This window comes from Scyliorhinus torazame, chromosome 8, assembly GCF_047496885.1.
Source record: "Scyliorhinus torazame isolate Kashiwa2021f chromosome 8, sScyTor2.1, whole genome shotgun sequence".
NCBI lineage: Eukaryota > Metazoa > Chordata > Chondrichthyes > Carcharhiniformes > Scyliorhinidae > Scyliorhinus > Scyliorhinus torazame.
Window position 1 is genome coordinate 271,661,636 of NC_092714.1, and position 24,593 is coordinate 271,686,228.

The window sequence follows — 24,593 nt, forward strand, 5'->3', positions numbered from 1 at the left end:
TGTGTAAAAGTATTTTGCTAATTTCACTATCTGACTCTGACCCAAAACTCCCCAACCAGAAACCGCTCCACGTACTGTAGAGGGGCAGGAGAAACGAAACAGCTGATCACAAACCCTGCAATTTACTGGGAGAAGTCAGCAACGCTTTTGTCTGGAATTCTCACTCCAAGATTTTGCCTGAGTTCAGTGCGTAAATGCAGAGTCTCTGGCCAGTGAGCCCAGAATTGTAATGTGATTAGTGTTATTTTGACTCAATGATTTATTGACTGACATGAGAATGAATGTTTCCCAAAGACCCAGTACTAATTGTGCACGCCTGCACACGGCTCACTCCTGTTGGGGAACATTGTTGCTGAAATGGTTTGTAAAATATGTAGTTTTTGAATTGGAGGAATCATTGATTGATTGTAACTTTAGTTAATTTCTGTCATCAAACTGACTTTTCCTGCTAACAATTCAGTATTTTGATCAGGATTTCTTTTTTTGCGCAATAAGAGGGTGTGTTACTGATTGCTGCAGTGGGTGGGGTAAGATACAGAATATGGAGTATAGATTGGGCAAACTCACTTTTGCAGGTGTCCACAACCTGTTCAGCAAAGGGATAAACTTGTTTTGATTCATATCTCTAGTCTTTACCCTGAATCGTAATAGAAATATGGAAAATATTATCTGGACTATTACTAAACCACCTGTTTGTCTAGTCCTCTGGGACCTAATGCTTAATTCCATATGTCATGCTATGTGCTATTGGTTTAGTGTGAATGTTGTATTGCACTGTAAAACCTTTTGGACTCAGGTATTAAAACTGTTATGGTAATGACAGTAGGTGTCCTTATTTGCTGGAGTGGTGTAGGGTGTCAGACTCTAGATTAAAACAATTGTCCCTCGGCTCAGGTTCCGGGATAGCATGCTGGTTTTAGAGTCTGAAAAAGTTGATGAGCTGAAGTCCTGTTGTAATCCAGAACCATTCACTCCTTACACTGAACCAGCTATCCACTGTGCCAACTTGTCACAGCTCCTTTGAACCACCAATTTCTGACGGGAATGTGGGAAGGAGATTTGCCAGTGATTAATAGAAGGGGTGAATTTCTCCAGATTTTGTTGGAGACAATAGCAGGAAATGAATCTCCAACTCTCATACCCGTCTGTTGTATCAAAGTCATCGAACCACCAAGCAGCACCATTACACAGATTCTTCGCATCCAAGGGCCAACGTTGCCAAAAAACGTGGCCTGGCTTTATGGACTAGCTGGAGAATCAAATGTGCTAATAGATTATCTTTTTTCCATTTAGCCAAACAGCCCCTCCAGTACCTCAAACTAACCTCAGTCCAATATCCGCCAGCACTTCCACCTCATTGAAGTGGATTGTCTTTGGAATCGGTTGGCATCTATCAAATATCATTGATTGATCACTACTTGCACCATCGTGCTGTGGGGCAGCTCTGCCAGGATCTAATGGTGATGCTCCAATTCTTAAGAACCTTCTGGAAGTTAATGAGTTACCCTTATGTTCTTTTTCATAAATTGAGTACCCAATTAATTTTTTCCAAATAAGGGTCAATTTAGCATAGCTAATTCACCTACCCAGCACATCTTTGGGTTGTGGGGGTGAAACCCATGCAAACACTGAGAATGTGCAAACTCCACACAGTGTCCCAGAGCCAGGATCGAACCTGGGACCTCGGTGCTGTGAGGCAACAGTGCTAACCCACTGCACCATCGTGCTGCCCTAGTTCCATTTTATGTTTTTTTTAAAAAAAAATTTATTCTCCTTTTTCACATTTTCTCCCACATTTACATCCATCAACAATAAACAATCAGCAAGATCTGTCAGTCCCCATAATAACAACGATCCCATCTACCCCCGAACCTCAACCCGCATGTTTACATAAACAAATGACAAAAAGGAATCCAGGATTACCCGTAGTCACCCTTAATCTTACACAGCTCCCTCCCACCGCAGGTCTCCAGCTCCTCTCATCCACTGCCTCTTGTAAAACTCCTCCTCCCAACCTCGGTTCCTTCCCCTCCAACTTTCCACCCAGGCTAGACCACTCGGACCCTGTTCTGCCAGGCTCCGATGGCCACAGCCTCTCCCCCCACCTCACTCCCGTTCACTGGCTGGCACAAACCGGCCAGCGTGGAGGCCCCAGCCCGGGTCCCTTTCCCACTTGCCTGGCCCTAGGAAAGCCCAAAGATCCCCTTTTAGCACACAAACCCCGCATATCCACCTACACCCCAAAGAACTCTCATTTCGAGTGAAAGTCCCGTCCCTTCCCTTGTCCAAATATATACCACATTGGCTCCTTTAATCTCTACACCCGCGCGCAGTGATACAAAAAAGAAAATACAATCATGAGGTTACATCAGCACATGGCCATTCCCCAATCTGTCAGTTCTGCCACAGTCCTTCTGCTTTCGCAAACTCCTCCGCTGCTTCCACCGTTCCAAAATAAAAGTCCCTGAGCTTGTAAGTCACCCTCAGCTTCGCTGGATATACAATGCCGCACCAATGTACAGTGCCCTCTTCACCCGGTTGAAGGCAGCCCGCCTCCTTGCCAGCTCCACCGTAAAGTCTTGGTATACACGTATACCAGCTCCAGCCTACTGCACCACCCACTTCTGCTTGGCCCAGCTCAGGACCTTCTCCTTCACCCTGTACCTACGGGAGCACAGAGTCACTGCCCTTGGCGGCTCACTCGCCTTTGGTACAGGCCTCCACGACCGATGAGCCCGATCCAGTTCATATCGGGAGGGATCCTCCCCTCCCCCAATAGTTTTGCCAGCAGAGGCAAAATACTCAATCAGCTTCGGTCCTTCAACTCCTTCGGGCAGCCCCACAATCCTCAAATTCTGTCGCCTGGATCTGTTTTCCAGGTCTTCCATTTTTCCTCGCAGATCCTTGTTAGTATCCATCACCTTCCGCATCTCTTTCCTCATGGAGGCAAGTTGATCACCGTGCTGCAATAACGTCACCTCCACTTCCTTCAGCGCCTCCCCTTGCTCTCGCACCTCCGCCACTGCGCTCGCCGCCTCCTACACCAGCACACTCAAAACCTCCTTCCTCACCGTCTCCATGCATTTCGCAATATCTGCGCCAACTGCTTTTCAAATTCCGCAGCCATCACCTTAGTTATTTCTTCAGCCGTAAGCAGTGCGGCCTTCCCTGGTGCTCCAGCCTCCATTTTACGTGGTGATCTTTCCACTCCCCAACGGACCTCCAGCTGGTTTTTTTCCGGCCGTTTTCTTGCTCACCCTCGACATTTTTTTGTTCTTTTTTGCCTCCTGTGTCTTCACTGTGCCTCCTCCGTGCCTTCTCCCTGCTTCTGCCACCTCCGCGGACCCTGGGACCGGGCTTAAAGCCCCGAAAATGCGTTGCCGAACGGGAGCCCTCCATTGTGCGGCAGCCTCCCGCCCGCTGTCACCGGAAGTCAGTTCCATTTTATGTTAACCAATATTCTTATGTTGACCAATATTCTATTCTATTATTTGTCCTGGTTCTCACTTGAACATCTCATGATGCATATATGATTCACCAGCCAAGGAGTTTCTGCTGTTGGTGAAACATCTCAAAGATCAACCATTCTTCCACTGTTTTTCCTGACAATCGTTTGTTTCTTTTACCCTGGCTAGATCTCTTATCCCAGCGACATTAGAACTTAGCAGGATATGCAAGATTGCTCCTGGCTCTTCTCCATTTACTAATCTACACCTTTCCCCCAGAGGCACTTGGCCCAGCTATTTCCACTGCATCAGATTCGGCAATTAAGAGTCACACAGACTCAAAACATTGTTTTTCCCTCCACCTGCTCCAGCATTTTCCATTTTTATTTCAGATCCAGCAATTCCTAGTTGGGCCGAACATATTTTAGAAACCCCATCCCTCGTATGTGTGTGATATATACACGATCCTCAAAAGTAAATCAAAGCAATTGTGATTGTGTCAGGAGGACAAAGACCAGAAGACATAGGAGCACATTTAGGCTATTCAGCCCATCGCATCTGCTCCGCCATTCAATCATAGCGGATGTGTTTAAAAGGACAAAGCTGTGTCAATCCAGTTTCAATGTACTTTAATAAGTCAATGAGCAATGTACAGGACAAAGCAGAGGACAGTCTCGACGCACAAGTGTTCAGGAATGAGCAGAACCTTATTACCAGCCCACATCCAATCAGTTTATTCCCCACCTAAACTTTGAATCATGTGACCAAACATTTTCTTCATGAAACAGTTTTCTCGTAGTTAGTCAAGTCCTTCCTGCAAGAAATAGGAAACTCATCAATAAACCACGCTTGCACTCAATGTTAGCTTCCGCAAGTCCGGAAATCGAATCAGAAACCCCCACCTTTTCACTCCCCCGCCTCACTCGCCTATCCTGCTATTGGCTTAAACTTGTTCTCTGGACATGGGAGATGCCGACTGGGCTGCCTTTATTGACCCAAGGGCCTCAAGACTCAACCATGTAACATGGGACTGGAGTCACATAGAACCACCGGGTAAAGACGGTGGGTTTCCAGAGGATTTTAGTGAACCAGTTGGGTTTTCAAAACGACAACCTGACAGCTTTCATATTTATATTCTGTTTGGTCTCCATATTACAAAACAAAACAAAAAAGAGGGCAAGAGAAGCAACTAAGAAAAGGCACAAAAATATTGCTAGCATGTTGCCAGAATTGAAAGGTGGGTCCAATTTCCCCAGAGAAAATGGAAGCTAAGGTTTGATGTAAAAGGCAGAATGAATCAGATTGTGAAGGGGTTCAATAGAAAAGAGGATCCCCCTTTGCAAACAGGTCCATAATGAGATATCATCAATAGGATAGCCAATAAATTCAGGAAAAGTCCTAGTGAGTGTGGTGAGAATGTGGCATGGTGGACCATATGGAAATGGTTGAGGGAAGTTGCATTGAAGGGGAGACTAGATAAACACACCAGGTGGGAGAGGTAGAGGAGGGAGGAAGGTTCATGTGGGGCATAAACATGCAGTATTGATCAGCTCAACCAAACATAAGCCAAAATCTCATTGTGCTTCCCCATTGCAAACTGTGGACATCACCTGTTCAGGCAGCTGGGTTGCCTTTTTTCTGCACTGTATCTTTAGCTTGGTGAGCTTGAAGCACAGCAACGGCTTCCTCGACCTGGAAGAACCCAAAACAACAGATTCTTCAAGCTGCAGCAGATCGAAGGACAAGATTTTCTTTGTAAAGCAAGATGGCTGCAATGGTACAAGAAGACAGAAGCAATCCACAGCCCCAGGGCCCTTTTTTGCAGGTCTTGCATTGGTTTAGCTGCATTGGCATCAGAGGTCCTAATAGAAGGCATCTCTTCCCTCAAAGGTGATGATGGCTGGCTGGATGAGGTGGTAAAGGGCAGGAATTCAACTGGAGTTCCTGCTCCTCGTTAGTCAATGGTCTCTGCTGAATTGTGTAAAAACATATCAGGTCCAGGGTACCACAAGAACAATTAACCTCCAGACAATTTTATAGCCACTGAAGGAATTTTGAAGTCACTAGGGAAACGAGGCAGCTAATTCCTACATCACATATTCCCACAAACAGCAATGTTGGTTGAGGACTAATCATTGGCCAGGACACCATGGAGAGGGCACGGTTCTTCCTGAACCCATGCCATGAGACCTTTTATGTCCACCCAAGGGACAGATGGGGCTTCAGTGTAACATCTCCCCTGAAAGGCAGCACTCCCTCAGCAATGGGCACGTCAGCCCACGACAAGCTCTCAAGACCCTGGAGTGGGACTTTAACACACAACCTTCTGACTTGAAGACAGGACTGCCAGCCACGGAGGCCCAGCAGACACCATAGTTTGGAGAGTGACACTTAAGGCCAAAGTCAGAGGTCCTGGTACCATTTTAAAAAAATAATAAATGTGTACCCAATTTATTTATTTTCCAGTTAAGGGGCAGTTTAGCATGGCCAATCCACCTCACCTGCACATCTTTGGATTGTGGGGGGCGAAACCCATGCAGACACGGGGAGAATGTGCAAACTCCACACAGACAGTGACCCAGGGCCGGGATTCGATCCCGGGTCCTCAGTGCCGTAGGCAGCAGTGCTAACAATTGCGCCACATACCGCCCCTAGTGTCATTTTGAGACAATAAAATTCCAGCTACCCAAAGGAATTTGACCGGGTTGTCTATCTCAGAATTCCATTTGACATCTTGCAACTCTACAAGAGGCAATAAAGCGTCATGGCTGGTCCTGTGGTAAAGGACACTTCAGACAATAACAAAACAAATCCACTCTGCACAGATTCGCAGTTCACACAGATCTCACTTCAAATGCCGATTGACATGTATAAAAAATGTCAATAACTTTATGCCACTCATTATGTTGTTATTCTCTGGATACCCAAACACATTACAGGACACTATCAAGTCTCCACATCAAGGATTGCATTGTTCAGTCTGCAATAATTCAGCCACTTCTTGTGGACATGTCAAGTCACACAGACTAACTAGCTAATGGGACGCAACACACTTGTGTGGTTAACCAAACCCTGTATTCCACCTACCCCAAGTAACCAGAGAGTCATTGTTGACTTACCAAATTGCTTGGTTCACTGAGTGACCAGTCTGGAGAAAGAAGCACCAATTCTGCTCAAAATAATAAACTTTGACCCACTGTCCAATTGAACAGAAAATGTGTTTTTAAACCCAGTTCTACTCTCATCTAAAATTGCTACATTGGGTACTGGATATTGATAAAACACAGCTTTGACCACCAAGCCTAGTCTGTCGAGGGGACCATTCAGCGTTCCCCAATCTTTAATGGACTTCTCTTCACCAAATCGGAGAAAGTCATTGAATCTTCTCCACCCAGACTGGCAGGGTTCAAGTCTGATATGTCGCTGTTTTAATTCCCCTATACAAACTTCACTCCCTAACCACAGAACATATCCCTCTCCCAGGCAACTGGCACTCAAACGCTCACTATATGTCTGGACTTTGGGGCAATAAAAATTCCAGTGGTGGCACCTGATGCATGGCCCCTGCCTTTTTACCAGCTCTGTATTGGAGGGGGTATTTCTGACAGTGCCTCCAGCTCATGCTAACCGCACCCTGGCAGCAGTGTAACAGCTGACCCCCCCACCCCCCATTCTAACCCCCCTAAACTAGAGGTCATCCAAAACTCTGCTGACTGACCCAACTCACACCAAATCCCATTCGCCCTTCACCCCTTGTGTTCACTGTCCTGCAGTGGTTGCTAGTCAAGATATCTTTATCTTATAGTGTTCATTCTGGTTTGCAAATCCCTGCGTGGCTTCACTGTCCCCATCTCTCGAATCTCCCTTCAGTCTCACACAATGCGACCTCCGAGCTCCTCCAATTCTGGCCTTGTAGGCATCCTTATTCTGCCACTGCACGACTCCCTAAACCCCGCTCTCCCCCCTTTAACACAGTCTTCTGACTAAGCTGTTGGATATCTGCCTCAGTACCTTCTTATGTGGCTCCCATTGACATTTTATTTAGCCTCCTGGGATGTTTTATTACATTCATGCACGATATCAATACCGGCTGTTTTATCATCCTCGAAATGGCTAGTGTCTCTGCAAGATTTGACCAGCGGGGCAAGCTAATAGTTTGCAGGCTAGTCACGATGGGCCTGGAGTCTGCATCAAAATAAACAGAATGGAATGTTTGACAGATGCAGACGGGACTTTGATTTCATTTCTCTGGCAAAGCACCATCTCGGAGGTGCGGCATTCCCTCAATACTGCACCATTGTTGATCTAGATTTGGCAATCATGTGTCTGGAGCGGGGCATAAACCCACAACCTTCTGACTGAAGGGGCAAGAGCCTTTCCCATAGAGTCTGGCACCCATGGCTACTTAGTGTAAGCCGACAGGGAAACAGCAACTCCATTCAGGAACCTGCCAAAGATCTGAGCTGGAGCTCAGAACAAATCGGAACTGCATATACGCAGCGATTTCCAAAGTTGGAGCGCGGGAAGTGTACAGAAGACGACAGCTGGTCTTCATAATAAAGAAGAGGAATCCCTCTATTAAAGCGGTTATTATTTTCTGCCCTAGTACACCCCTTATAACAACTGGGACATGTTTTCTTTGCATATCTAATTTAAGTAATTCCAAAAAAGGAATGCTGCGAATGTTTGTGGTAAAACCCTGAAGCTCTCAAGAGGCCCATTGTGGAAATTCACCAACGCACATCACAAAATCACAGCCAAGAACGGAGTGACTGAATCTACTCCCTTGTGCCATCCGGCACCCCAACAGGATACATTCCTCCAACGTTTCTCCACACACACACACACACACGAAGAAATCCTACCTTGGAGCAAAGGGATTCTTGGGATTCCAACATGTGCAGGAGCTCACAGTTATCAATCTCTAGCAGCATTCCGGTGATTTTGCCAGCCAACATGGGGTGCATGCCTTGGATCAGTGGATACAAGCGCTCACCTGTACAAAACAGGAAATCTCGGAATCTTCCTCAGGTACTGAACAGAAAACCCTGCAAATACACAGCAATCTGGCAGCATCCGGTTGGCTGGTTTCCCGAAGGACCCAGAATTGCTGTTTTAAATATTACCTTCCCCAAAAAGGCCAACATTTAGAAATTTATGATGGATTGAAAAAAAAAAAAATGACAGGCCAGTCTGAACCAATGATGGCCAGCTAAGAGCGATACCAAGAGAAGTCAATATTTGGAAGGAGTTGTGACTTTGGGAACATGGAATTGAAATAGGCTCTCAGAGACGTTTACACCATCTCCCGGTTAAAACCAGTCAGGGTCTTTGCTCCATCATGGCCGATGTCTCCTCGGGGAAAGAGAACGTGGATAGTGAACAATTGTTCGCGATGGGCGTACAAAGGCGCTAGCTAAGTTACAAAAGGTGGGACTTTCCTGTAAAATATTCAAAGGGAATCTAGAGCAAGGAGGTTACAGTCTGACATTCAAAGTAAGGAGTTGATCATTTCGGACTGAGGAAAGACAGCTTTCTTCACGAAGAGGAGCGCAAATCTTTGTCATTCTCTATCCCAGAGTGCTGTGGATGCTTGGCCATGGAGTATGTTCAAGGCTGAAGCTGATAGGTTTATGGATGATAATGAATCAAGGGACATGTGGAGGAGTTCAGCCACGATCTTCTCGAATTACGATGAGGGGATAAAATTGCTTTCTCCAGTCCCTACTCCTTATGTTCTTCTGGGAGAGCTTTTGAATTTGAAGTCTGGGCCTACCTGGGCCTTTAGACAAGTGATCACAAAATCTAGGAACAGAATTAAGCCATTCAGCCCATCGGGTCTGCTCCACCATTCAATCATGGCTGATGTGTTTCTCACCCCCATTCTCCTGCCTTCTTCCCATAACCCCTGATCCCCTTATTCCCCTGATCCCCTTATTAATCAAGAATCTATCTATCTCTGCCTTAAAGACACTCAGTGATTTGGCCTCCACAGCCTTCTGCGACACAGAGTCTCACAGATTCACCACCCTCTGGCTGAAGAAATCCCTTCTCATCTCTGTTTTAAAGGATCGTCCCTTCAGTCTGAGGTTGTGCCCTCGATTTCTAGTTTTTCTTACTAGTGGAAACATCCTCTCCACGTCCACTCTATCCAGGCCTCTCAGTGTCCTGTAAGTTTCAATAAGATCCTCCCTCATCCTTCTAAACTCCAACAAATACAGACCCAGAGTCCTAAACCGCTTCTCACACGACAAGCTCTTCATTCCAGGGATCATTCTTGTGAACCTCCCCTGGACCCTTTCCAAGGCCAGCACATCCTTCCTTAGATAAGGGGACAAAATTGCTCACAATCCAAATGGGGTCTGACCAGAGCCTTATATAGCCTCAACCATACATCCCTGCTCTTGTATTCTAGCCCTCTAGAAATGAATGCTAACATTGTCTTTGTAACTGCCAAGTGAACTTCCAAAGTTAACTGAATCCTGAACTCAGACTCCCAAGTCCCTTTGTGCTTGATTCCTGACGCCTTTCCCCATTTAGAAAATAGTCTATGTCTCAATTCTTCCGACCAAAGTGCATAACCGCACACCTTTCCACATTGTACAAGTACCCAATTATTTTTTTCCAATTAAGGAGCAATTTACCGTGGTCAATCCACCTATCCTGTACATCTTTGGGTTGTGGGGGTGAGACACACGCAGACACGGGGAGAATGTGCAAACTCCTCATGAAATGAAATGAAAATCGTTTATTGTCACAAGTAGGCTTCAAATGAAGTTACTGTGAAAAGCCCCGAGTCGCCACATTCCGGCGCCTGTTCGGGGAGGCTGGTACGTGAATTGAACCGTGCTGCTGGCCTGCCTTGGTCTGCTTTCAAAGCCAGCTATTTAGCCCTGTGCTAAACCAGCCCCTTGGACAGTGACCCGGGGCCAGGATCAAACCCGGGTCCTCAGTGCCGTGAGGCAGCAGTGCTACCCCCTGCGCTGCCACCCTTACATTGTATTCCATCTGCCACTTCTTTGCCCACTCTCCTAGTCTGTCCAGGTTCTTCTGCAGCCTCCCCACATCCTCAATACTACCTGTCCATCTACATATCTTTGTGTCATCTGCAAACCTAGCAACAATTCCAGACCATTAATCTATAGCATGAATAGGTGTGGTCCCAGCACAGGCGTCTGTGTCTCACCGGCTGCCATCCTGAAAAAGACCCCTTTATTCCCACTCTCTGCCTTTTGCCAGTCAGTCAATCCTGTATCCATACCAGCACCTTGCCCCCAACACCATGGCTCTTATCTTATGTAGCAGCCTCCTGTATGGCACCTTGTCAAAAGCCTTCTGGAAATCCAAATAGATTACATCCACTGGCTGTCCTTTGTCTAATTTCCTCGTTACTTCCTCAAATAATTTAAACAGATTTCATAGAATGATCATAGAATTAAATGTGCAGGAGGCCATTCGGCCCGTCGAGTCTGCACTGGCTCTTAGAAAGAGCAACCCGCCACCCTATCCCCGTAAACCAGTAGCCCTGCCTAACCCAAGGGCAATTTATCATGGCCAATCCACCTAACCTGCACATCTTTGGACTGTGGGAGGAAACCGGAGCACCCGGAGGAAACCCACGCAGACAGAGTGACCCAAGCCCGGAATCGAACCTGGAACCCTGGAGCTGTGAAGCAACTGTGCTAACCACTGTGCCACCGTGCTTTCACGATTTGTCAGACATGACCTCCCCTTGATGAAGCAGTGCTGAATCAGTCCTATTTTATCACGCACTTCCAAGTACTCTGCAATCTCATCTTTCATAAAGACTCCCAATGACCGAAGTCAGGTTAACCAGCCTATAATTTCCCGTCTTCTGCCTCCCTCTCTTCTTAAACAGCGGTGTTACATTAGCCACTTTTCAGTCCTCTGGGACCATCCTTGCCTCCAGTGAAACCTGAAGATTACCACCAATGACTCCATAATCTCCTCAGCTATCTCTTTCAGAACCCTAGGGTGTAGTCCATCCAGTCCAGGTGATTTATCCACTTTCAGCTTCCCCAGAACCTTCTCCTTAGTGATGTTCACTACACTCAATCTGCTCCTTGACTCTCTTGAAGTTCTGGTATCTTCCACCATGAAGACGGATACAAAATACCTATCCAGTTCCTCTGTCGTTTCTTTATTCCCCAGCTGCCGACACTTGGACAGGCACATGGACAGCAGTAAATTGAAGGGGTGTGGGTTAGGTTGATTTTAGATTAGGATAAATGGTCGGCACAACATCGTGGGCCGAAGGGCCTGTACTGTGCTGTACTGTTGTACGTTCGATGTTCTATCTACTACTACTGCTCCAGTGGTCCAATGTCCATTCTTGCCTCTTATATAATTGAAAAAATTCTTGCAATCTTATTTTATATTACTAGCTAGCTTGCACTTATATTTCACCTCCCCTGCACCCCCCCCCCCCCAATTGCTTTTTTAGTTGTCCTCTGCTTGCTTTTAAATCCTCTGGCTTCCCACTAAATCTCGCCACTTTGTATGCTTTTTCTTTAGCTTTTGAACTGCCTCGACTTCCCTCATCAACCATGGTTGATCCCCTTAGCATGTTTCCTCCTCATTGGGATGAATTTCTTTTGTACCTCCCGAATAACCCCCCAAAATTCCTGCCATTGCTGTTCCACTGTCTTCCCTGCTGGGCTCCTTCTCTAATCAACTATGGCCAGCTCCTCCTTCATGTCTTTGTAGTTACCCTTATTTAATTGTAATACAGTTACATCTGATTGCCGCTTCTCCCTCGCAAAACTGCAGGGTGAGTTAGCAGCGGTTAATAGTTACCAAAAAAACAAAACAATGACAGAGATGAGGGCTCATCAAGTTTGGTGAAAAATTCCCCCAAATCACCTGTTTGACTGTGGGGGGGGGGGGGGTGGGGAACGAAGAGAGTGGAATTCAGTGTGAACACATTTCCAGGGCTCAAAGTGAAAGGTATCCATGGGGAGAGATAAGGAGGAAGGAAGATGGAGAGGTTTACAGGGAAGAGCTTGCAAGAGATTCTGGAGCTTAGGGCCCAGATAGCTGAAGGCAGGGCTCTAGTGAAGGGACCAAAGACCGGGTTAAGAGGCTCGACGTTGGGAGTGGTGCAGACCGGTTCAGGCGCGACCATTGATTCAGTGTCAGGAATAAACGCCACATTGGCACCGCTAACGGTCTCAAACACATACCGAGCATCTGTTTCTGTTCCTGTGGCAGCGCAGCAGCGAGCATGGAGGCAGTGAGTGGCATCTGGCCGTGAACATGGACGGCCGGTTCAGACACCTGCAACATAACCGGAAAAAGAAACACATCAGAAAATCCAGTTACCAGGCAAACCAGCTTCACAAACCTGCCTCAACATCGCGTAACAAAATCGGGTGAGCGGGAGGTCGTGTGGGTCAGCGAACGAGTTATCCAGTTACCCGCCTGTGTCCCATATCCTTGTTACCCGTAACCAACAAAAATCTATCAAACCCAAGACACGAAAGCTCCAATTATTCCCCCAGCGTTCGTAACGTACCGGGGGGGGGGGGGGGGGGGGGGGGTGGGGGGGGGGAGAAAAAGAGAACATTCCAGATTGCTACTACTACGCGAGGAAGCCCTTCCTGATTTCCTGCGTCAATGGTCAGGTTTAAATTTCAACTCAATTTCCCCAATGTGGGACATCACTTCTGTAGCTACTCGATTGAGCCCCCTGAACATTTTAAACAGATCACCCCCTCCATCTGGTAAACTGCAAGGGGTTGGTGGTGGTTTGGGGAGCGGGGGGGGTGCACATCGTGCACGACTTGCAGCTGAAAGGTGCAGTACGTAACAATTATCCAGCAAACCTGCCCGATGGAGAGGAGGCTCGGTGAGTCATGCCTCGTGACAGCTTAAAAGAATGAATCTATTCGACTGTGTCTTTGATGTTCTGTGTGCTAACTGTTGGGATAATGCTCCTCTGAATTTAACCCCGACTACCATTTTTTAGTTAATAAACATTTTATTGAGGTATTTTTGGTATAGTAGCAACAACAAAATAAACAATATACATGAAACCATAAACATAGTGCAAAAGCCATTTACCTCTCGTACAGGTCCCACCCTTATTGACCCCCTACTCCAATCTAAACTACCCCCCCCCCCCCCCCCCCCCGTCTGCTGATGATTAATTTCCCGCAAAGAAGTCGACGAACGGCTGCCACCTCCGGGTGAACCCCAACAGTGACCCTCTCAAGGCGAACTTGATTTTCTCCAAACAGAGAAAGCTAGCCATGTCCGATAGCCAGGTCTCCGACTTCGGGGCTTCGAGTCCCTCCAAACTAATATTATCCATCTCCAGGCTACCAGGGAAGCAAAGGCCAGAACGTCTGCCTCTTTCTGCTCCTGGATTCCCGGGTCTTCCGACACCCCGAAAATGGCCACCTCTGGACTCAGCGCCACCCTTGTCTTTAACACCGTGGACATGACGTCCGCAAGCCCCTGCCAATATCCCCGAAGCTTCGGACATGTCCAAAACATGTGGACATGGTTCGCTGGCCCTCCCGCACATTTTGCGCACCTGCCCTCCACCCCAAAGAATCTGCACATCCAGGCCACTGTCATGTGAGCCCGGTGAACAATCTTAAACTGTATCAGGCTGAGCCTGGCACATGTTGCGGACGCGTTGACTCGACTCAACGCGTCCGCCCATAGACCATCCTCTATCTCGCCTCCCAGCTCCTCCTCCCACTTGCACTTCAGCTCCTCGGTCTGAGTCTCTTCTGACCCCATAAGCTCCTTATAAATGTCTGAGACGCTCCCTTCACCTACCCACACTCTGAAAACTACCCTGTCCTGAATCCCCCTTAGCTGTAGGAGCGGGAAGGTTGACACCTGTTTACGAAGGAAGTCCCGCACCTGTAGATACCCAAATTCCTTTCCCCTCGCCAATCCAAACTTTTCCTCCAACGCCCTCATACTCTGAAAGCTCCCCTCTATGAACATATCCCCCATCCTCTCAATCCCCACTTTCCGCCATAACCAGAGGCCCCCCCCCCCCCGTCCATACTTCCTGGGGCAAACCGGTGATTATCACAGATTGGGGCCCAGACCGATGCTCCCACTGCTCCCACATGCCTCCTCCATTGGCCCCAAACACTCCGGGATGGTGGAGTACCGTGCTGGCGGGAACGGCAGAGGTGCAGCTACCAATGCCCCTGGAGTGGTGCCCTTATTGCCGCCTCCATACGCATCAATGCCAACCCCTCCCCCACCACCCACTTCCTGATCATGGTTATATTAGCCGCCCAGTAATAGTTGCTAAAATTTGGCAGCACCAGTCTGCCCTCTCCCAGACTCCGCTCAAGCATTACCTTCCTCACTCGCGGGGTCTTGCCCGCCCCGGACGAAGCCCGTGATCACTCTGTTGGCCTGCTTAAAAAAGGACCGCGGAATAAAGATGGGTAGACACCGAAATACAAATAGGAATCTCGGGAGGATCTTCACCGTTTGCACCCTCCCAGCTAGTGACAACAGAAGCGTGTCCCATCTTCGAAAATCGTCCTTCATTTGGTCCACTAGCCGAGCCAGATTCAATTTATGCAGCCGGTCCCATTCCCGCGCCATTTGGATGCCTCGGTACCTAAAGCTTAACCCTGACTGCCACTCGCTGGTCAGAAGAAAAATTAAGGGAATTGAGAAACATTTGAACAAAACCCACGAGAGCTTCCCCAATCTAATTTTCCAGCTAATGATTTCTGATGCAGCACGTAACCATAGTTGTGACATTATGTAGAATGTCTAGAATATAAAGGGTTAATGTAATATCATAATTAACCACTTGATGGAGCTAGATGCAGAACTATATAAAGCAACGACTCTAAGGCTTCTGGGAGAGGGCTGAAGCGAGGCAGAGGAGGGGTGTAGAGAGTTTAGAGTACAGTTAGAGATACAGTGTGGAGACTAGTGTTAGTAGAGTGTAGATTGTCGATTACTAGATTATTGTTTGCTATAGGGCGAAGTGGTCGAGCTTTAATAAGCAGTGAAGGGGGGGGGGGGGGTTTCAGCGATGATACCTTTTAAAACTGAATAGCTAGGATGCCACTAGAATAGTTTTACAGTAATTTGCTGTGCATTCATTGTCTGTGAGCAGCAGGACAGCAAAACCAGCATCCTGGATTGTTTCACAAAGACAGGATATCAGAAATGACGTCCTTTTGGTTGGTTTAGCACAGGGCTAAATTTCTGGCTTTGAAAGCAGACCAACAGCACGGTTCAATTCCCGTACCAGCCTCCCCAAACAGGTGCCGGAATGTGATGACTAGGGGCTTTTCACAGTAACTTCATTTGAAGCCTACTTGTGAGAATAAGCGATTTTCAGTTCATTTTCATTTGGTCAAGTTAGCTACCCTATATCTCATTTGATTACTTATTACCGCTATGTCCTAAAAATACATGTTTAATGGTTAATAATGGTTATTCAGTACCCTTCCTACAATTCATCTCAATCCTTAATAAAGTAATTTATGCAAAACTACTCTAGTGGCATCCAAACTATTCAGTTTTAAAGGGTATCATCCCTCTTCAAGCAGGGTAAATGAAAGTCAGTTTCATTAATGAACTTAGCTTCTGTGGTCTTTTGTGAACACTACGACATCCATCCTGAGAACAAGAATCACAAAGGACACCACAATAGCTACGAAGGTCGGCCAGAGCGCCTCAGGTCAGTACCTGCTGTGCGCTGGGAGGGTGCTGGGTGTTGCAGACTCCAGCTGTGTATTTATATTGAGGGAGCACCCTCACCATAGGTCCAGACAGAGCAGTGCGCGGTCCAGCCGTCTGAGTTCCTATAGTGGCTAGAAGGTGTGAGCAGAGGATAATAACGGGGTTAAATTGCAGACGGAATGCAAACTTAATTCAATTATTAAAAAATAGTTTATTTGCATTTCATTGGGTTCCAGCATTAATCAAAGTTTTCATTCAACCAGGAAAGGAAGTGAAGCTAAAATGACACACAATCCAGAGGCTTTGTTAACAAATGCAACAAAAACAAAACAAACAAAAAAAACAAGCGTTCAACTACATAGGATTTAGAAATAGACACCAACTGGTTCACTAATATCCCTTTAGGGAGGGGGCCTTGCAGTTCTTACCAGCCCCATTATATAGGTGACTCCAGTCCCACACCAACACAGTTCAGTCTTAACTGACCTCCGGAGCCATCTTTGAGGCCAAAGGTCATGAGTAACCCTTGCCCACACCCAGTAAATTAATATATACAACCACTAGGCTAAATGGTTTCTGATTCCAATTCTAATAAAAGTAGGATTTGTCAGATCAACAACATTATTTTAAGGCAGTGTATGAAAACCTCAAAAGGCTTTGTGAATGTTTGATTAATCCTGTGGCGGCTGCTTGTCAAAGTTGACACCAACCACATAAAGACACCAAAGGATTGGGGCTTAGGGGAGGTCATTCCAGACCTTAGCCAGCTAAAGACGCAGGCCCGCAATGGCGGGGCAGTGGCGATCGAGGACGCTCATGGAGGCTAGAATTATAAAGCCCCTTCGGAGGACACGGCCAAAAGTATAGGTTTCCTTCTCAGCCCCCCCCTTCACCCCCTCCCCCTCCCCCAGACCTCCTCCTAGCCTGCGGCAACCGAGTCACTGATGGACTTACCTACTCTCTGTGTGTTGGGTGGGAGCTGGGGGACCTGTGTGGATGCTTGTCTCACTGTGCTGATGGCTGTGGCCACTCTTCTGGGTGCTGTCCCTCTCACTGAGGGAACGATGTTCTGGTAGGGGGCTGAAAACAAAAAAAATAAAATAAAAAATAAAGCGCGCACACGCGTCACGGTTTAGGAACACAAACCAGCCAACTGGGTTTTTCCATCCCCCAAAATATAATGCATTGACCACTGCCTTGTCCAGCACAGTCATGGATAAAATTTACTACTAATAATAATAATCTTTATTGTCACAAGTAGGTTTACATTAACACTGCAATGAAGATACTGTGAAAAGCCCCTAGTCGCCACATTCCGGGCCTGTTCGGGTACACGGAGGCAGAATTCAGAATGTTCAATTCACCTAACAAGCACGTCTTTCGGGACTTGCGGGAGGAAACTGGAGTCCCTGGGAGGGAAAACTAGCAACCCCTGTCTATCTGCCACTCCCTACAATAAGACGTTACACAAAACCAGTTTAAAGTCCAACAGGTAATTGGAATCACTAGCTTTTGGAGCGCAGCTCCTTCATCAGGTGAGTGAAGAGACACAGCATAAGACAAAGCCAATTATGCAAGATGATACTTTGAATGCAAGTTTTTGCAGATAATTAAGTCTTTACAGGTCCAGACGGTGCAAGTGGAGAGAGCGATAATTACAAGTTTAAAAAAAATATTTTTATTCTCCTCCTTTTCCACATTTTCATCCAAATTTACACCCACCAACAAACAATCAACAATAACAAATACAATGTCAATCCCCTGGCCAACATCCCCTCCTCCCACCACCCCCAACATTTTAAATAAAAATACCAAAGAAAAGGAATCAGGAATGCACCATCCACCCCATACATAGTCACCAACAACATAGAGAGTTCAACACCCCCCCCACCCCAACCCCCCACCCCACACCACCCCAACCCCCCGCCCCAATGTTCAATGTCATCCAATTCTTCAAAGTACATAATAAACAAAGCCCATGAATTGTAGAACCCTTCCATCCTTCCCCTCAACTCACTTTTTCAAGAGATAGGAACTCCAACAGATCTCCCCGCCACACCAGGGGAGACTCCCTCCAATACCCCTCCAGCTTTGGACAGGACCAAACATATGAACATGTTTGCAAGCCCTGCCCAACCCCCCACAATGTTCACACACATCCTCTACCCCCTCAAAGAGTCGGCTCATCCTCGTCTTTGTGAGGTGCGCCCTATACACAACCTTCAGCCCCAACCTTGTGCACAAAGTTGAAGCATTCACCCTCTGGAGCACCTCACATCACAACCCCTCACTCATGCTCTTTCCCAACTCCTCTCCCACTTTGTGTTAATCCATTCCAACGATGCCTTCTCTTCTCTCAGAATCACCCCATAAACACCACCCCCTTCTCCACTCCCTCGTCGTCAGCACCTCCTCCAACAGTGAGGAGTCCGGCGCCACCGGGGAGCTCTGTATCTCCTTCTTAGCGAAATCCCAGATCTGCATATACCTAAACGTTTCCCCCTGCCTCAACCCATACTTCGCTCGCAGCTCCTCCAGTCCTGCAAAGCAGCCAGCCCCCCAGAAACAAATCCTTCAGTGCCCTGAACTCCCTTTTCCGAAAACTCCCATCCCACTTCCCTGGCTCAAATCTGTGATTCCCCCGAATCGGCGTTTCCCTTGATCCCGCCCCAGCCTAAGGTGCTGCCGCAACTGCCTCCAGATTTTCAATGTTGCTACAACTATCGGACTCAGAGTATTTCCCCGGGGCCATCGGGAGCGGCGCTGTTGCAAACGCCCTCAGCCCCGACCCCCTGCACAGACTCTCCTCCATCCTAACCCACTGGGTGTCCCCCCCCCCTCTAACCCAACTCTTCACCTACTCCACATTCACCGCCCAGTAATAATACAGTAAATTCAGAAGACCCAACTGTAGCCATCTGGGATGGCCACTTCCCGATTGCAAAGTGGACACTTTGCAAAGATTGCAGGGAAAATGGACAATGCTGAGGAAACAAGCAGGTTCAGAGCTGGTCTGTATATTGGAGCCGCAGCTCCCAGACAAGACCAAAACTGTAGGCCCATTAGCATACTAATGGCCCATCCCCGGGAACAAAAGAGTAACATTTGAGTAACCGACACTAAGGCAGACACCCCGGCGCCAGAGGAGACCGAAACAAAGCAGGCCAACGGCCACCTAGGACACACCCAGCCATCAGGGCACCCACCCCTTTATTGGATGAAATCAACAGGAATGATCAAGAAACGGCCCAATTGATTGGGGCCAAGTTCAAGGCCCGCCCAAAAGTGCGCGAAGCCCCTTTGGGTATAAGGCGGCGGCCCCGAGAGAATCGCTCTCTCAGACTTGGCTCTCACAGCGGAGAGACCCGTCCACCAGCTACACCAGCAGCAAGTAAGTCCAAGGTCAGCGCTCGCTACCAGACAGACAAACTTAGCTGTTCCCCTTCACCACTTCGACCCCAGCAGCTTCAGAACCAAACAACGGCCATTGTTCCTCTGACTGAGTGGGCGCCCGAAGCTAAGTATAGGCTTTAGCAGTAGTGATAGTTTAGCCTGTAGTATTTTGTGCATGAGTAGATATTGCTGTGTGTGTAAATAAATAGTATTGACTTTGAACTAACTAACTGGTGTACCGACTCTTTGATCAGTATTCGGTTTGAACCTTGTGGCGGTATCGAAAGATACCTGGCGACTCCAGAGCAAACATAATTACAATTAAGGAAGGCGACCATATTGACCGCCATATTCAGAGCCAACCAAAGAGAGCAACACAACCCTCCTGACTGCCGTCCTCTCTGCAACAACACCTTACTAATCCTGGCCACCCCCCTGGCCACCCCCCCCACCCCCACCCCCCCATATAAACGAGGCAATCATCTTTTCAACCTCCTTGAAAAATGCCTTTGGCAGAAAGATCGGCAGGCACTGAAAAATAAACAAGAATCGCGGCAACACGTCATTTTAATTGCCTGCACTGACCTGCCAGCGACAGATCCACCTTGCCAGATCCACTTTCACTCTCCCCACCAAACTAGTGCCATTATACTTCGAGCCCCCCTCCATCCTGTGCCACCTGCACCCTCAGATATTTAAAGTGAGTCCCCACCCTACGGAATAGTAGCCCCCCCACCCCTGGCTAAGACACCACAAAATATACAAAAATTTAGCTTATACCCAAAAACTAAATTTAGTTTATACCCCGAAAAAGACCCAAACATCCGATGCAGCTTATACCACACACACTATACCACCCATTGACGCACTCTGTTCTGATACATACAACAGCACATTGTCCGCATACAAAGAGACCCTATGCTCTACGCCCCCTCCCCACAGCTCCGCAATATCCCTCTCCACACCTCCGAACTTCCGCGATGCTCAATCGCACGCGCGAACAACAGGGGGACATAGGACATGACTGCCTGGTCCCCGAGTGCAGAGCAAAGTATCCCAAAGTCATGTTATTCGCGTGGACCCTCGGCTCCCGATACAACAGTCTTGCCCAATCTACAAATCGTGGTCCAATCCCAAACCGCTCCAGAACCGCCATCAAATACCCCGACTCGGTCAAACGCCTTCTCGGCGTCCAACGCCACAACCACCTCTGTGTCTCCCTCCCCTCCGCCGGTGCCATAACCACATTCAATTCCCTCCTAATGTTCGAAAAGAGCTGCCTCCCCTTCACAAACCCCGTCTGATCTCCCCAATCACCTTCGGGAGGCACTCCTCCAGCCTACCTGCCAATACATTCGGCAACACCTTTGCATCCACATTCAAAAGTGATATGGGCCTACACGGCCCACATTCTATCGGATCCTTATACATCTTGAGCAACAGGGAGACAGATGCCTGCCCCAAAGTCTGTGGCAACATCCCCTTCCCTATCACCTCCTCAAACACCCCCACCATTAGCGGTGCCAAATTATCTTTAAATTTCTTGTAATACTCCACCGGGAACCCATCTGGCCTGCTACCTTCCCCGACTGTAGCCTGCTAATCGGATCTTTTATCTCCTACTCCACTATCACCACCTCCAATATGTCCCCAATCACCCTCCCCGACCTACAGGTATTCCAAACCATCCAGGAAATCCTGCATCCCCCCGATCCCCCCTCAGGTGGCTCCGACCTATACAATCTCTCGTAAAACTCCTCAAATACCCCATTAATCTGATGCGGAGCCACCACCAACTTACATGCCCTATCCCGCAGCTGGACAATTTCCCTCACCACCACCTCCCTGTGAAGCTGTCCTGCCAATTCAGATCCATAAACCGCTCCCCTTGCCCGACTCAGTTGGCGCACCACCTTCCCAGTGGACAGTCGGTTAAAACTCACCTGGAGCTCCTTCCTCTTTTCCAACTTCGCTGGATCCCCGTCTTCTGCATAAAACTTCGGTCTACCTCCAGCATCTCATCTATTAGCCTTTGATGCTCCATCCTCTCCTCCTTATCCACCTTTGCCTTAACAAGATCACTTCCACCTCCCCCCCCCTCACCACTGCCATTAGAGCTTCCCAAACCACCGCCTGCAAAATTGAACCCCACATATTCCTTGTTAATTTCCCAATCTTATCACAAAACCCTCGGTCCCCCAACAGCCCCACATCTAATCTCCACCCTGGCCTCTGCACTGTCCCCCCTCTCCAACACCATTTCATAGAATTTCATAGAATTTACAGTGCAGAAGGAGGCCATTCGGCCCATCGAGTCTGCACCGGCTCTTGGAAAGAGCACCCTACCCAAAGTCAACACCTCCTCCCTATCCCCATAACCCAGTAACCCCACCCAACACTAAGGGCAATTTTGGACACTAAGGGCAATTTATCATGGCCAATCCAGCTAACCTGCACATCTTTGGACTGTGGGAGGAAACCGGAGTACCCGGAGGAAACCCACGCAGACACGGGGAGGACGTGCAGACTCCGCACAGACAGTGACCCAAGCCGGAATCGAACCTGGGACCCTGGAGCTGTGAAGCAATTGTGCTATCCACAATGCTACCGTGCTGCCCCTATGCGGCGCATGATCAGATATTGCAATTGCCGACCCCTTGACCCCAGCTGACAGTGCCATCCCCACCACAAAAAAGTCAATCCGCGAATAGACCAAGACGACAAAAAAAAAAAAAAAAAAAAACAACACTCCCCTGGGTGCAGAAACCTCCAAGGGTGCACATCTCCCCATTCCACCATTAGTCCAGCCACACCGCAACCCCCCCACTCGGAAGAAACAAGCGAGCGCGGGCGTGACCTGTCCAATCTTGGCTCCTGCACCAAGTTCCAGTCTCCACCCACTATCAATTCATGTGATTCCAAGTTGGGGATGGCCCCACACACCTTCTTTACAAACCCTACATCATCCCAGTTGGGACGATACACACTTACCCGCACCACCAGCCTCCTCTCCAATGCTCCTGTCACTATCACATACCTGCCACGCTGGTCCGCAACCACTTTCTCCGCCTGGAACCGTATTCCTTTGTTAACCAGGATCGCTACCCCTCGGGCCCGACCATCAAATCCCGAGTGAAACACCCAACTACCCCATCCCTTCTTAAGCCTCACCTGGTCCTTCACCCTCAAGTGAGTCTCCTGCAGCATCGCCACATAGGCCTTCAAACCTTTCCGATGTGCCAGCACCCTCCATCTTGACTGGGCCTCCCAACCCCCTCACATTCCACGTAACTATCCTAACCGGTCCCTCGCACCCCCCTCCCCTTCCTGTCCACCATCATCATAACACGGGACCCTGACCAATGAGCCTGACCCGCCCCTATCCATTGTTAACTTTGAACCCTCTCTTCCCCCTCCATGAATCCCCCCTGCACTTTCTCTCCAAAACATAGAACATAGAACAGTCCAGCACAGAACAGGCCCTTCAGCCCTCGATGTTGTGCCGAGCATTGTCCAAAACCAAGATCAAGCTATCCCACTCCCTGTCATTCTCGTGTGCTCCATGTGCCTATCCAATAACTGCTTGAAAGTTCCTAAGTGTCCGACTCCACTATCACAGCAGGCAGTCCATTCCACACTCTAACCACTCTTCGAGTAAAGAAGCTACCTCGGACATCCCTCCTATATCTCCCACCCGGAACCTTTTAGTTATGCCCCCTTGTAACAGCTACATCCACCCGAGGAAATAGTCTCTGAACGTCCACTCTATCTATCCCCCTCATTATCTTATAAACCTCTATTAAGTTGCCTCTCATCCTCCTCCGCTCCAAAGAGAAAAGTCCTAGCTCCTTCAACCTTTCTTCATAAGACCTATCCTGCAAACCAGGCAGCATCTTGGTAAATTTCATTTGCACCCTTTCCAATGCTTCCACATCCTTCCTATAATGAGGTGACCAGAACTGCACACAATACTCCAAATGTGGTCTCACCAGGGTCACGTATAGTTGCAGCATAACCCCGCGGCTCTTAAACTCAAGCCCACTGTTAATAAACGCTAACACACTATAAGCCTTCTTCACAACTCTATCCACGTCAGTGGCAACCTTCAGAGATCTGTGGACATGAACCCCAAGATCTCCCTGTTCCTCCACATTCCTCAGAACCCTGCCGTTGACCCTGTAATCCGTATTCAAATTTTTTCTACCAAAATGAATCACCTCGCACTTATCAGGGTGAAACTCCATCTGCCATTTTTCGGCCCAGCTCTGCATCCTATCAATGTCTCTTTGCAGCCTACAACAGCCCTCCACCTCATCCACTACTCCACCAATCTTGGTGTCATCAGCAAATTTACTGACCCACCCTTCAGCCCCCTCCTCCAAGTCATTGATAAAAATCACAAATAGCAGAGGACCCAGCACTGATCCCTGTGGTACACCGCTGGTAACTGGTCTCCAGTCTGAAAATTTTCCATCCACCACCACCCTCTGTCCTCTATGTGATAGCCAGTTACTGATCCAATCGGCCAAATTTCCCTCTGTCCCACACCTCCTTACTTTCTTCATGAGCCGACCATGGGGAACCTTATCAAACACCTTACTAAAATCCATGTATACGACATCAACTGCTCTACCTTCATCTGCACACTTAGTTACCTCCTCAAAGAATTCAATCAAATTTGTGAGGCAAGACCTACCCTTCACAAATCCGTGTTGACTATCCCGGATAAAGCTGCATCTTTCCAAATGGTCATATATTCTATCCTTCAGGACCTTTTCCATTATCTTCCCGACCACCGAAGAAAGACTAACTGGCCTATAATTACCAGGGTCATTCCTATTCCCTTTCTTGAACAGAGGAACAACATTCACCACTCTCCAGTCCTCCGGCACTATCCCCGTGGACAGCGAGAACCCAAAGATCAAAGCCAAAGGCTCTGCAATCTCATCCCTTGCCTCCCAAAGAATCCTTGGATATATCCCATCTGGCCCAGGGGACTTGTCGAGCCTCAGGTTTTTCAAAATTGCTAATACATCCTTCCTCAGAACATCT

General features: G+C 48.0%; 1 protein-coding gene across 3 annotated transcripts in view; it reads right to left on the reverse strand.

Annotated features, from left to right (window-relative positions):
- Nucleotides 1-4,058: 4,058 nt before the first annotated feature.
- Nucleotides 4,059-24,593, reverse strand: part of LOC140428651 (embryonic polyadenylate-binding protein-like) — a 72,409-nt gene continuing 51,874 nt past the window's right edge. Inside the window, exons 11-16 of one of the 3 annotated variants that reach the window (XM_072515332.1) lie at nucleotides 17,103-17,228; nucleotides 16,155-16,279; nucleotides 12,650-12,743; nucleotides 8,312-8,442; nucleotides 5,057-5,138; nucleotides 4,059-4,260 (exon numbers count right to left, since the gene is read on the reverse strand). In XM_072515332.1, coding sequence (XP_072371433.1) covers nucleotides 5,061-5,138; nucleotides 8,312-8,442; nucleotides 12,650-12,743; nucleotides 16,155-16,279; nucleotides 17,103-17,228 — 554 coding nt within the window. In that variant the 3' untranslated portion in view covers nucleotides 4,059-4,260; nucleotides 5,057-5,060. Of the gene's footprint in view, nucleotides 4,261-5,056; nucleotides 5,139-7,129; nucleotides 8,443-12,649; nucleotides 12,744-16,154; nucleotides 16,280-17,102; nucleotides 17,229-24,593 lie in introns of those variants that run through there. The other 2 variants (XM_072515333.1, XM_072515331.1) reach the window with 2 other exon arrangements.